The sequence below is a fragment of the Trachinotus anak genome, unplaced genomic scaffold (assembly GCF_046630095.1).
Source record: "Trachinotus anak isolate AG129_WGS33_773 ecotype Australia unplaced genomic scaffold, CSIRO_AGI_Tana_v1 ptg000021l, whole genome shotgun sequence".
NCBI lineage: Eukaryota > Metazoa > Chordata > Actinopteri > Carangiformes > Carangidae > Trachinotus > Trachinotus anak.
The window spans coordinates 10,433,596-10,446,848 of NW_027273872.1; the positions used below are offsets into that span (position 1 = coordinate 10,433,596).

Consider the following 13,253-nt stretch of genomic DNA (forward strand, 5'->3'; position numbering starts at 1 on the left):
AAGAGCAGCGAGAAGGGAGCTTTGCCAAATCAACCATGGGAGCAGCGTGAAATAAAAGGATTGCATCCACAGACGCAAACCTTCGCTAAGGCTACTACTGTGGCTGTCAGAGAGCTGAAGACGAAAACTTGCTGACATATACCCGCAAAACCCTGATGCATACTAAGTTTGAGGTTATCAAGGTGTTTAGGGTCTTTTCATCGATTCCCGTCCTGCAGGGGCAAATGGAGATGGAAGGGGGAGGGGTGGAGGGGGGTGGTTAAGTAGTGGTGCCGATAAATAGCCGGCTCACTATCAGCCCGTTCTGGTTGAGTTTAAAACCAGAAGCTCACTCGGAGCCGTCGTCCTCGCTGCCGTTCAGCTTGAGTGATGAGGAAGGACAAGGTTATGGCGGAGAGGGAGAGGGGAGTCGCAGCTGTAGTCTGTGCTATTCATCAAGTGCGCACGCACACACACACGCACACACACACACACACACACTGAGTCACACAAATGCTCTTACCAAACACACAAACACACCTTCCCCTCACTGGTTCCCTCTCTAAGCCCCTATCTCTCTCACGCTAACACACACACTTATTTATCTGTACACTGCCATGTGGCCATTCATTACCAGGGCTAGTAGATCAGAAAGGCCTGGTGTTGCTGTTGTACTACATCTCCCTGTCCTCACTGCTGAAGAACTGTACAATCTCTTCCTGCTCTGTGAGCCTGGACGCTGCCTGCCCACCTGGTTATCCGGGTCAAAGGAGTCCAGTTCGTTTCACGAATCAGTGAAATTGGTAAACAAGGCCCGAATACAGAGGAGGCCTGGGGAAAGGGAGGCTGGGGAGGAGAGGAGATGCATGGGGTGATCGCTGTATTAATGACCTTGTCTTTAATCCATGCAAAAGGAAAATGGTCATTTATGGGAAAAGGCTGGACAGTAAAAACCATGTAGGAAGAGATAAAGGATGGAGGACAGGGTACAAAGAAAACTGGATGGCAAATAAAAATGGAAAGAAAATGCAAAAGGCAGGATGAATGACTACATAGATTACAATTAAGGAAAGGACACAAATTGAAAAAGAATGATTACAGAGCAGCAAGAAATAAGCGGAATAAGTTGGTAAATGATAGGAGAAAGACATTAGGATAGTGAAGGAAAGTAAAAAGAAAGAAAGTAGGTGCAAACACTAAAAGAGAATGAAAGACTGATTACAAAACAAAGTAGACAGGAATAAAGAACAAGGAAAGAATGGTAGGAGGGAAGGAAGAGGGGGGCAGGAATATGTAAGGACAGAAAAATAAGAGAAAAATAAACCAAAAAACAGAGGTAGAATTTAGGAAAGGAATCAAGAAAAGGTATCAAAACATGATTGACTCAATGAATGAAGGACAGAAGAATGGAGTCAAGTAAGGAAAGAGCAAAGGGGAGGGGAAAAATACTAATAAAAGAATGAGAGAGCAGGATGAGAGAATGAAAGAACGGATGAACTCATGGATTATAAATGGCTTGTCCTAAATGTGTCACGAGTGTTTGCTCTCCTCTCTCTCTGATGGAGGAACCTGCTAAATCAATCGGAAGCTTTTTGCCCACACAGCGGACCCACGGTTGTGATCAGTGTAATTTCCTCTCATGCTGGCACATTCGTAGCTTCAGGCAAATCTCTTTTCTTCCCTCCACTGTGTCCCTCCCCGCCCTCCATCCACTGTTGCTGCATGGCAAAATTAGCAGGACTGGTGCTAATTTGATGAGGTGAATGCATGTGTAAACTATGTAGGCGGAGGAAATGAGCAATCATCTTGCATTAGAAACCAAAAAAAAAAAAAAATAGCTGCATTATTATGCTGTTACTATTTAGCATTCCACATCCAGCCCACATTCCGGTGCCCTTAACTGTCTACAGGTCCAAACATTCCAACATTCCAAAGGGAGTTCTAGAATTCAGTTTTTTAGCATTCCATGTTCTAGAACAAAGCTGACATGGCGTTCCACCTCATCCTCCCAGTCTAGCTTTCTGTGATGTGTTATTATCTATACTGATGGCAGTAAATAGCAGAGGTTCATAAACAAAGTTTGACATTACCTAATTTGTTCAGAGTCCCACAGGGAGGACAGACACATTTTCACCTCTTGTCAATTCAGAACGAATGGTGGTGCCTATACCAGTTTACTAGTGAGCCTACAAGCTACAAACTAACTAGCTAGTCAGTGAGCTTGTGCGCTCACCTACTAGCAAGAGTGTTTATTACCTAGTGATCGAGCTAGCAAGCTTACTAGCGAGCAGTTTTCAGCTTCTCAATGTGAGGCTCTTTTCACCAGAAAACTGTACTTCATGACATCTCTTTACTTTGATAGGCTAGCTAGCACCACAAATTTGTTGACAGAAAGCAGGTGACGGTCAACATGTGCCTTTTGCAATGTTAGTCACAGCGGACCCGGGGAGAAGCCAGCGCAACTTAAAATACTCTCCAGCTGTTTAGTTTATCAGCTAATTAGTTAGCAAGCTGGTTAGCTCACTAGCTCAATCACTAAATTGTGACCTTGCTTACTAGGAGACTCCAATCAGCTAATTAGATTACTAGCTAACTAGTGTTAGCACCACCATTATTTCTGATATCAGTCTGTTCTGAATTAACAAGATCAAACAATGATGATGAAGCAGACCCCGTCTTTATGAACCTCTGCGATTGTTGCAGCACTGTAGCATTCCAACATTCCAGAGAGACTGATTTTGGTGCATTCCAGTGTTCTGCAACAGTCCAAACATGGCATTCCATTTTCATTTGTCCCAATGTGTATTATAATTGTTATTGACAATACTTCTTCGATTCTTTTTTGTCTATCAATCTGGTTCTCAAACTAGAGTTCCAGGGCACCCAGGGGTCACTTTGTTATTTTTAAACAGTATACAAAAGGATTAATTTTAAGGATCATTCTACACAAATCGCCATTAAATTAAAGCCTGTCATAACCTTCCCTCAGTCCAGTAGATGTTGTTATTATTATTATTATTATCGCTATAGTTATTATACTAGTAGACTAAGAAAGACTTGAGAGCTGTTGCACTAGCGCAGTGCACGGGTGCCTCCCTCTCATGCTGTGAAAGTACACTTTTTTGTTCCTTTGTTGCCTTTATTAAGGAGTAGCTGTCAAGTGTTTTTTTTTTTAATGGATGTGATTAATGCAGTGGCGTCATTAGCAAGTAGGGGACACACACACACACACACACACAAAAAAAAAACTGCATGAATGAGCAAGTCGGCGAACTCACACTATGCCACTATGTCGACCTGACAGCCATGACAGAGTCTGGAAATTCACATAACGCCCTGTCTGCTAACAATGGCCCCTGACACAATTAGCTTAGCAGATTACATAAAAGACGTGCTTATCCTCCTGAATGTGTTTCTTCATCACACATTGCCCCTCAGTACAGTCTTAGCCAAAAATAAAGCTGAAGATAACAAACAATACATATTAAAGACTTTATAATCTTTGTTTTACTCACTAAAGTTGTTTTTCTTTCTTTCTGGAAATTTTGAAAGCTCACTGATGCCAGCTGGATGATTATTATTATTCTCTGCATGTCTAACACACTGCCAGAGAGTACTTTCTGCATTTAACTTTTTTTTATTACATCACATTAGAGGAACGGAAAAAAACATAAGAGCTATAAATTCAAATAACTGTCACGTCGGCCTGTTTAAATCCTGATTTGTAAAGGTCAATGCAGCAATAGACTCAGTAAATCAGACTGGATTGTTGCCAACCAGTGCTGAGGAGAAATCAAATTTAAAAAATAGAAATGGTCTCAAAAATTGACTCATGACGATGCCTCACAGAACACCCTAACAAATTCTTGGCAGGTCAGGAAGGACGAGCGGTTTCAGCTGTTTTGCAGCCGCGGCAGGTTTAATAATACACACTTAGTCACGGTAAAACCCCTCCACCCCTCCCAGTTATGTCTCGCATGAGCTGAGATATCCCACTTACAGAGATCACCATATAATGGGTTATACCATTATGGCCTCAGCAAAAAAAAGAAAAAAAAAAAAAGAAAAGAAAAAAAGCTCCATGGCAGCATTCATAAACATAAGCTGTGCTTCACTGTTGCACATTCTAGCAGTCTGTTTACCTGTGTGTTCAGTGTACAAAATATTAAGACACCTTTTTATTTCACCTGTTCAATCTGTTTCAGCGATGAGGAGGAGATGCAGACAAGTATGCAGACAGCATCATATCCCACACATTGAGCCAGTCAGTAACAAGATAGAATAGATTATCTCTCCAGGTTTTATCAGTTCCAATGGTCGAGGTTCACAGGACTACTGTAAGGCCTTTGTGACTTCTAACCCTCACTGATGGCTATTTGGTTTTGCCAACATCAGACCAGCAGTGTATCAAAGTATTATGTTTGAGAACAAAAACTGTATCAAAAAATCTAATTAGCCAATTCAGAAAATTTTGAATATCTCTGATTTTTGCTTTTGAGGAAAGTTGCAACAAGCACATTTTGGATCTATATTCATCTCCAACTAGTATGAAGCTTGTCTATAATTCTACCAAAAATTACACTGCTGCATCTGAACCAAAACATTTTTTAGTCAAATGTTATCTTTCAGATACCATTGCTCTGATTTTGGTAAAACTTTTTTTCGAGGAAAATACATACATGTACTTCATCCTACTGACTGAACTAATGTTTATATCAAATCACAAGGTGTCAAGGAAGATGTCTAGTGTCACAGGGCCTTGACAGTTACGATACCTGCAACCCTCTTTTATCATATATAATAAGGAAATGCAGGTCTATTCTGTAGTGGCTAATGAAAATGTAAAATCATCATATATCATCATAACACAAGGGTACCAATATTTTGTACACTCAGAATACACAAATGACCTGATGAAGTCAATAGAAATTACTCACATCCATTCTGGAAGCCTTAGTTGTGGTGTTATTTGACATGCAACAAGGCTCAAATGTAACATTTACCCTGTTGATTAGTTACAACAGTTCATGTTGAAAAACACAAGGTGAAACTCTGGCCAATTACTGTTTTGTTCATGTGATTGTGCGCTCATATTTATCCATGTTCCAATTACTTAAAAGTAATTTTTGGTAGGATGCTGTATGATGTTTTTTAACTTGCTGGATTATTCATACACTTTAATGAATATGGAGGGTTGCCCCAGTTCTCCAATGTCAAACTTATTAATATCCAGACTGTAACGATTGAAACCTCTGACATGTGTCTTTATGAGGGCTTCCATTCAGGGAGAGGTCACTAAATATTATGTTATCATCATCACCAACATCATCATAAAGTCATATTTAGCAGCACGCTCGTGGGAGAGAGGCACATTACCTTGACCACCAAAACAAGCACTCAGGATACTTAGTGGATACCAAGGAATGTAGCCAACTAGCACCATGATAACTAAATATCCTAAAATATTTTTATTTACAATCTGGGGCTAAAGATGCAGGGACGGGGTTATGTAAGGAGAAAGAAAATGGGATTTTGGGGTCTAACACCTGAAATACGCTAAATTTGTCTTTAGCATATTGAGCACAGGGCAGAATTACCTTTGTTCCACACTGCAAAGGTCAAATAAAAGAGATTGACAGATTGAGAACAACCAAAATCATCATTTGATAACATACAGCAACAGATGTTTGGCAATATCTATTTATATATGTTTCTTTTTCTTCTTTTTTGCAAAACAAATAAATACAAACCTTTTGGTGATAATCTTGGCTAAATCCTTCAAAAAAGGCATTTAGAAAAGGTAATGAAATGCAGAAAACACATTACCAGGCCTTTCAGGATAACGTTTGGCTACATTCCCGTCTTATCCGACTGAGTCTTGGTGGCAACTCCTACCTTTAAAATTCGGTCGGATCCTGGCGTCGTAACCCGAAACTTTGCCCATGAGTTTGTCCAGGAACTCGGAGGGCGGCATTGGAGAGGCAGCTTTCCTCGCTGCAGCTTCTTTCGATGCTGCCAAGCTGGAAGAAAGAAAACGTTAAATTGGTTAGAGGAAGGTTCAAAAGGAAGAGATGTATGCAAAGCTGTGATTGGATTGTAATGAGAAAAGAGAACTTTTGACAGGCAGAAAGATGAATTTAAGAATAGACTGTAGTCATAATACATCAACATTCTTTGTATGAGGTGTTGAGTTTCACACACAAGGCAATTTATCATCTGCAACAGAAGCCTGGCAGTGTTACAAGCACCCAAGAGTAAAAAGAGGCAAAGTGCAAAGATCGGAGTAACCTGAAGATAGACTGATCATATAAAACAGGGAAGCAATGTACAGAAAACAAACTGTCCTCTTCAGAAAACCACAGCATCAATTCTTCATTAAAATTCCCTTAAATCCTTTAAAAAGTCATGACATGTGCACCAGAACTCCTGGAAGCCAGTACAACCAGTAGAATTATCACTGTTGCATTCAACAATCCTGTTTTCAACAAAACCCATCATATCAAGTCAAATTACCCTCTCTAAAACTGATGGACCATTGCTTTACACTTAACACTGATTCCTTACTGCCTAATATCCCACCCCAACGTCCCCATTCAAATGGAGACAAATTACATTTAAATAATATACTGATGAAGAAGAAAAAGAACAATGCCCTTTGCCTCCCATCCTCTGTTGGAGTCAGTGCTCTTTTCCCAAAACTTTCCCAAACCTCGAACATAGAGATTTAGTTATGTAAACTTAAAAAAAAAAAACATGTAATGCCGATGTGTATTTTACCTACTGATAGGGGTGCCACATCAAAAACACATTGTGTCATGTGAAGACTAAGCCAAACTGTGAGACAACAAGTGAGACAAATGCATGGCTGTTATTGCTGCACACCATTAGCATTTGCCGCCTGCTTCTTCAAAACCTGTGGAGGCCTCAGGGGCTCTTCTTCCCTCAATACCAAATATGAAATGGATATATATACACATTATATATATATATATATATACACATTATATATATATATATATATATATATATATATATATATATACACATATATATGATTAATATATTAAAGACTAATTGTCTGTTATTATAAAATCACTTTGTTCCTGGAGCCAGCATGCACTTGGCGAAAGACAGGAGGACTTGTCCACACCCGTGCTTCAAATACGATTAATTTATCCTCATTTACTGGCAATTTCATTTAGTTTGATCTAATTTGATTAAAAAGTGAATAATTAAAAGTGAACTTTTACAGTCCATTCTGACCGGAGTTGAATGCATTAGTGGTTATTCCACACAGTGGTTAAAAGTAATGCTCTAATTCACTTAACCAGCACCGTGTCCTGCTGAGTGCCACATTGATTTTACAATAAAGCCGTGGTATTTGCACAGTTGACTTCTTTACCTTATTAAGCCCATCATGCTCATTAGATGCTCTCTGCATAATGTCAAATCCCCAGTATGGACCTTTAGCCCTCAGACATACAATGACTTCAGCAAGAGTCAATAACACTACACACACACACACACACACACACAAGTAGATGGATTGAGCCAAAGTACAGTGATACCTGAAGTTTGTTTGCATAAGAAAAAAAAAAAAAAAAACTAAACTACATACATACAAACGAATACAAGACAAATGAACGCTCACTAATTGATTCCCTGGATGCCACAACAATCGGGATTGGCAACCGATATAGCACAGCTGTGAAATATATTTGACTGGCTGTATACAGTGAATGTCAATGTTAGCTCGATACACAACAGGGTTCATTTGACTTGTGTTCCTGGGATTTAATGAACTGAAGACTGATTCATTACCTGCTATCAGTATACCAAGTAATGTAGATCACTGTAATTCTCACCTATAACTTGTTTGCTGTACTGTACTTGTGAAGACCCTCGTTGACATTAATCATCCCCCAAACCCAGAGTCATATCCCTGAAACACTCAAACAAAAACATTTTCACTTTCCAAAAATGTCCTTATTTCTTGGTTTGCCATTTCTAAATGTCCTAAATTTCTAAGGTTGTCCCAAGTCTCCAAAATTGTCCTGGCGAAATGTCTCTTTTCAAACATGAGTTCACATCTCAAACAAAACCTTGCTTTCCCAAAAAGGCCAAGGAATCTTGAATTTCAAAAAATGTTCAAAAATTTCCCAAACCTTTAAAAAATGTCCTAATTTTGCCAAAACCTACGGAATTAAAAGAATGTCCTGTTCTTTCCAAAATGTCCTCTCAAGGTCTAAAACTGACATGGGTCCTCATACAGATAGAGGTACAAGATCACACACACACACACACACACACACACACACACACACACTGAATCTCACTTTCAGTTCATCACACTGGATTTTTATTTTATAAAGAAAAATAAAATAAATGTTAGTTCAGTTTTTTTTAGCATTGAATTGATTTCTTTAAGTGATCTTGGCAGTATCAACCATTATTATTGAGGTGAAACAGCTGATTATCAGTTATTGACGTTGCTTGTAGTCCTTGTATAACCAACATAAAGAGACAAAGTGTTGGAATTTGAACTAAAATGTTTTGCTGACTGGAAACTGAACTGACAGTGACTTCATTCTGAGTGAGGACTGGACTGACCCGTGACCTTACAGTAGAACTGCATTAGCAGCCACTTGTAGTGCAGTTTGTATTTGAATGCATCATTTCTTGCTACGCCTGGAGGAAGAGTGTGGACAGTAGTGTGATCTGGACTATAAATAAGCTGCTGTACTGACCCATTTCATTTGACTACAGCCTCACAATGAGCTTCGTTAACCAAAAAGAAAGGAAGACCTCTGAAGCCTTTTTACAGTTTTACTCGTAGAATTAATTACAGTGCTCAGCAATGGAATTATCAATTAACAGCTGCTGGGAAAAGACACCTCTGAAAAGTAGTTACATCGCCTTGTTATCCACCATAAAATTATTATATGTTCCCTCCTCAGAAACATCCAAATTATTTTACAAAATTATGCTAATTTTAAAAAGAGCAACCAATTTAAGATTTTAGGTGCCTTAGAAATGCTGCAGAATTACTTTTTCCCACTTTTATTAAATTCTTGAAATTGAAGTGAAGATATCAAATTTTTCATCTCAGAATTATCAGGGTGGATTTTGGAGAGTTATGAAATATTCTGTATGTCTTGAGCATATATACAGTTTAATGGAATGCTACAGCGATCATAGAAAAATAAATTTGAATATTTAACTCCATTTAAATATCTTAGCCCCAGTGTTGGAACGTAGAATTTAATCCTGGCAGACAAAAAGTTTTTGCAAATCTAAAGAAAAATGAAATTTCAGGTGTTAAAATCAAGAGCTGAAAAATTGATTCAAAGCCTCCTGACATGCCTGTTTTATTTTGTTTCTGGCTGCGCCAAAGTTTCACAGAGTGAGGAGAAGTTACAGACCGTGCTTATGAGGAATAATTCATTCTGGTGCAGGAACATTTTCACTTTGCAGCACTCAGACGTCCAGTGAAGCAGCAGTCGGGCTCCACCATCAGGACGCCTATCAATGATTGAACGCAGACAAAATTACTTCCTGAGAAAGTTGAGTCCAGGCTGCAGATTGTAACAATATGACCTGGGTCTGACGCTTCTTGACTGTTTCGTTGATTTTATAGACTTTCTAAAAGCTCAGAAGGTCCATGCAGGGGCCTAAACCAGCACCTGACATGCAGTAAGAACACGGAGAGTAACGATTATTCAGCCATTAGTTGAAGCTCCTGATGAGTGCGGGGGAGGAGAGCTGCATTAATCTCTCATAAAAATCAAATCAGACAGATGATGCAGTCGATTGCGCTTAAATTTTCACCTTCTAAATGTAAAACTGCTAACCGTGACATTCAATATGGTAAATTGTGACGTGTGGCATGATAAATAGCGCCATTAGCAATTCATAAACACGTAATGCAGTCAGCGCTGTTGCTTTATCAGGAAACTGCTGATCAGAATCACAGTCCGCCGGGTGAAAATGGGAATAATGGAGGAGCCGTGCTTGGAAAACAAAACAGAAAGGGACAAATCCCTTGTTAGTTCTTGTCTCATGATGTATTCATGTACACACTGAAGTAAATAAACACACACACACACAAGCAGCTACACACAAACTTGTGTACAAAGCTGCACATATACACACTTCCCAGACACACACAATAATACAGACAAAGTAACACATGCATACTTGCATATGCATACAAACACACACACACAAAATTGTGTGGTCACATGCACATAATACACACACACACACACACACACACACACACACACACACACACACACACACACACACACACACCCCAACCTTCCAACCAACTCGCCCTCATCAGTGAAAAACATTGGAGAACAAATCACGCAGAGCACCAGAGAGGCACTAGGAGGGGGTAAAGAAGGATGATGAGTGTGTGCGTGTCTGTGTGTGTGTCTGTGTGTGTGTGTGTGTGTGTGTGTGTGTGAGGGGAGGGGGTGTAGAAGAGGAGGAGGAGAGGAAGGAGAAAGAAGGGAGGGGGAAGAGGAGGTAAATGAAGTTTGGCTGCTGTCTCCTTCTACCCTGCCTGTCAGGTCACAGGGCCGAGCCGCCTGCAGAGTCACATGACCTTCTCAACGCACACACAAACAACCAGAAGCAACCACCGATGATGGACCCAGCCATGCAGTCTCTGTCTGTCTGCGGTATTAAACACTGATGATCATAAATCATCGCTCTGATAATGACATTAGAATCATCATAAGTGATGCAGCTGAAAGTAAATGAACTTTAGATAAATAGCATGAATACAGCCATCGTGGTTAAATGTCTCATGAACGATAATGATGGTGGTTAAGAAAACAAACAAGCAAAACGCTGTGATAATATCTTAAACGTATATATATATATATATATATATAACAATTCTCTATGCTTATATATGTTTTCTTATTAATTCCTGTTTAATTTTTAACATGTCTATCTTCCCATTTTAGGGAAGTGGAACCCACGGTATATAATAACATGTACTGACAGCCTTTGGGATGGATTCATGTAATATACATCTACAATATAAGCATATATATTGTATATTTGCCCCTTTTAGCTCATTGTTTTGGTTTTATGGTACATTTCCTTTGGTTTTATGGTCTGTCAGCTTTTCATCAAACAAACCTACTGTACACTGTCTGCCAACTACAATACAGCAGCTGGTGAAAACACTACAACACCTTCCAGCTAAATAGTCAAATATTTTTCCCTCAGTAGTCAGTGGAGACCAAACCAGAGCTAAAAATAGAGTGAATATTACAGGTGGATACAAATAAGACTTAATGTTTATCTTGCTCTCTGTCTGCAGGCTGCATAAGTAGCCGACTGTTAGCCGCGTAGACCGTCAGCAGGCCGGACTTGAGTTTTGAGGTGTCTTTAAAAGAAAAACAACCACAATAAAATAACGACTTCCTGATAACATTTGATTTGAATGTAAATGAAGAGATATATTTCACTGTGTCCACGGCTGACAGACGAGGCTTCGCTCTCTTCGTCTCTCTCTGCTGTTAAATGATGACAGCAATGCTGATGATGTTGTAAAGATCATAAATCACCACACAGTTGATTATATTAGAACCATCATGACTGATGATGTTGATGATCAGAGTAAAAAAAGTCACATTGTAAATACCATCAAGGCTTTTGATGAATGTGGTGGTTACATGCTGTTGTTAGCCTGGTAGATTTTGTTTACTTGTAGTATGATAAATGTCAATTTAGCATAATTTTTTTCTGACTTCCCATCCATCTTGAGAAGTTGACTTTTTCTGTAAATTCATAAAACACGTTGAGATTTTGTTTGTCAGTTTTAATAAATATACAGCATCAGCTCTATTAGATTATATATATAAATAATTGACAAAAAGAGTTGAGGAGATGTCCCCTTTAAAAACTGAAATATTTGAATTTAAAAATCTGAACATTGATAATAATAAAAGTAACTTAAAATCTTTCAACTGCTGAAACATTTAATGAAACATTTTGGTCTTAATAACCTTCATCAGGTAATTCTTAAGTCTATAACCACCACATTATGGCAGTGGCATGGCTTTTCCATCGCTGAGGCATCCTACACTGATAGAACTTGCATGAGCTTTAGTGGATGAATCTGCACTCAGCACACAGGAAGTCATGCAGAGGGGGCAGACACAGTTTGAGGGACTAAATGACAAATTGTCTCGTAGTGTTTGACTCAGGCTGCTGCCTCATGATTCAGTCTGAGTTCACTGAAACACAATTTTTAAATATGGAACAAATGAACATAATGATAGAGGCACGCTTCAGGCCAATCTGGACCAAGATACATGAAGGTTTTATAACATTTGTGGCCTTTCAGAGAGAATTTTGACCTTTAGTTGCAGACCTCCCTCTTACTGAGCCTGTAATTCTTTAAATGCCAGTGCACAGAGCCAACAAGTGCCAAACATGTTTTAAAAATCAAGCCAGTGGTTTTTGAGGTGTCACATTTGAGCAAAAATGTTCACCATAGATGATAGCAGAGCAGATGAAGCCAACGTTTAAAGGTTTTACATTTTTAATCTATTGTTTTGTATGAATCTTCAGCAATTAGCAAAGTGTATACTTAAGATTTCCCAAAATCCAAAGAGGAATGGCGAGAGAGCTGAAAACAGCTGACAAACAGTCCAATCAGTGTTTAAAGGTCAGAGGTCAAACTACTCAGACGATTTATCAGTGATGCTAAAATGATCTCAAGGGACAGAGGCTCAGGAAAAGAAATGGAAGTGGCGACTAAAGCTCAGACTACAGGAGTTTTAACATCCTAACTGACTTGGAGATCACGTTGTATCACACACATATGCTGTTCTTCTCTATAATCTCAAACACGCATGCATAACATTATCCTGCCAGAGTAACACACCACCTCACATGATCCCAGTGGTGCAACAACTTGTTGTAACGTCACAAAAGCAGGAGACTAGATGAGAAACCAGAAATGAGCACAGGTTGTCTATTCTTCAGCGAGAACCAGAAGTGAGATTTTAACTGTCACTTTTAATATCTGTAGGAGTAGTAGAACGCTAGCTAGCATTAGCCTCAAGGGCTAGAACGTTTACTGTTGTTTGGCAACACTGTCAGCTGCTCCAGAACAAACAGAATCATAATCAAGATTATCCCGATTTTAACCTCTAAATGTCAAACACGTTCTGTCTGCATCAGTTTGGATGGTTTCTGTGAACCCGTCACATTACCGGATAATCATGGTAATGTAGTCTGAGCCC

General features: G+C 39.2%; 1 protein-coding gene across 2 annotated transcripts in view; it reads right to left on the bottom strand.

Annotated features, from left to right (window-relative positions):
* glra1 (glycine receptor, alpha 1) overlaps nt 1–13,253 on the bottom strand; it is a 103,061-nt gene that overhangs the window by 72,602 nt on the left and 17,206 nt on the right. For both annotated transcript variants that reach the window (XM_071458396.1, XM_071458398.1), the window contains exon 2: nt 5,875–5,999. In XM_071458396.1, the coding sequence (XP_071314497.1) occupies nt 5,875–5,999 (125 nt within the window). The remainder of the gene's footprint in view (nt 1–5,874; nt 6,000–13,253) is intronic.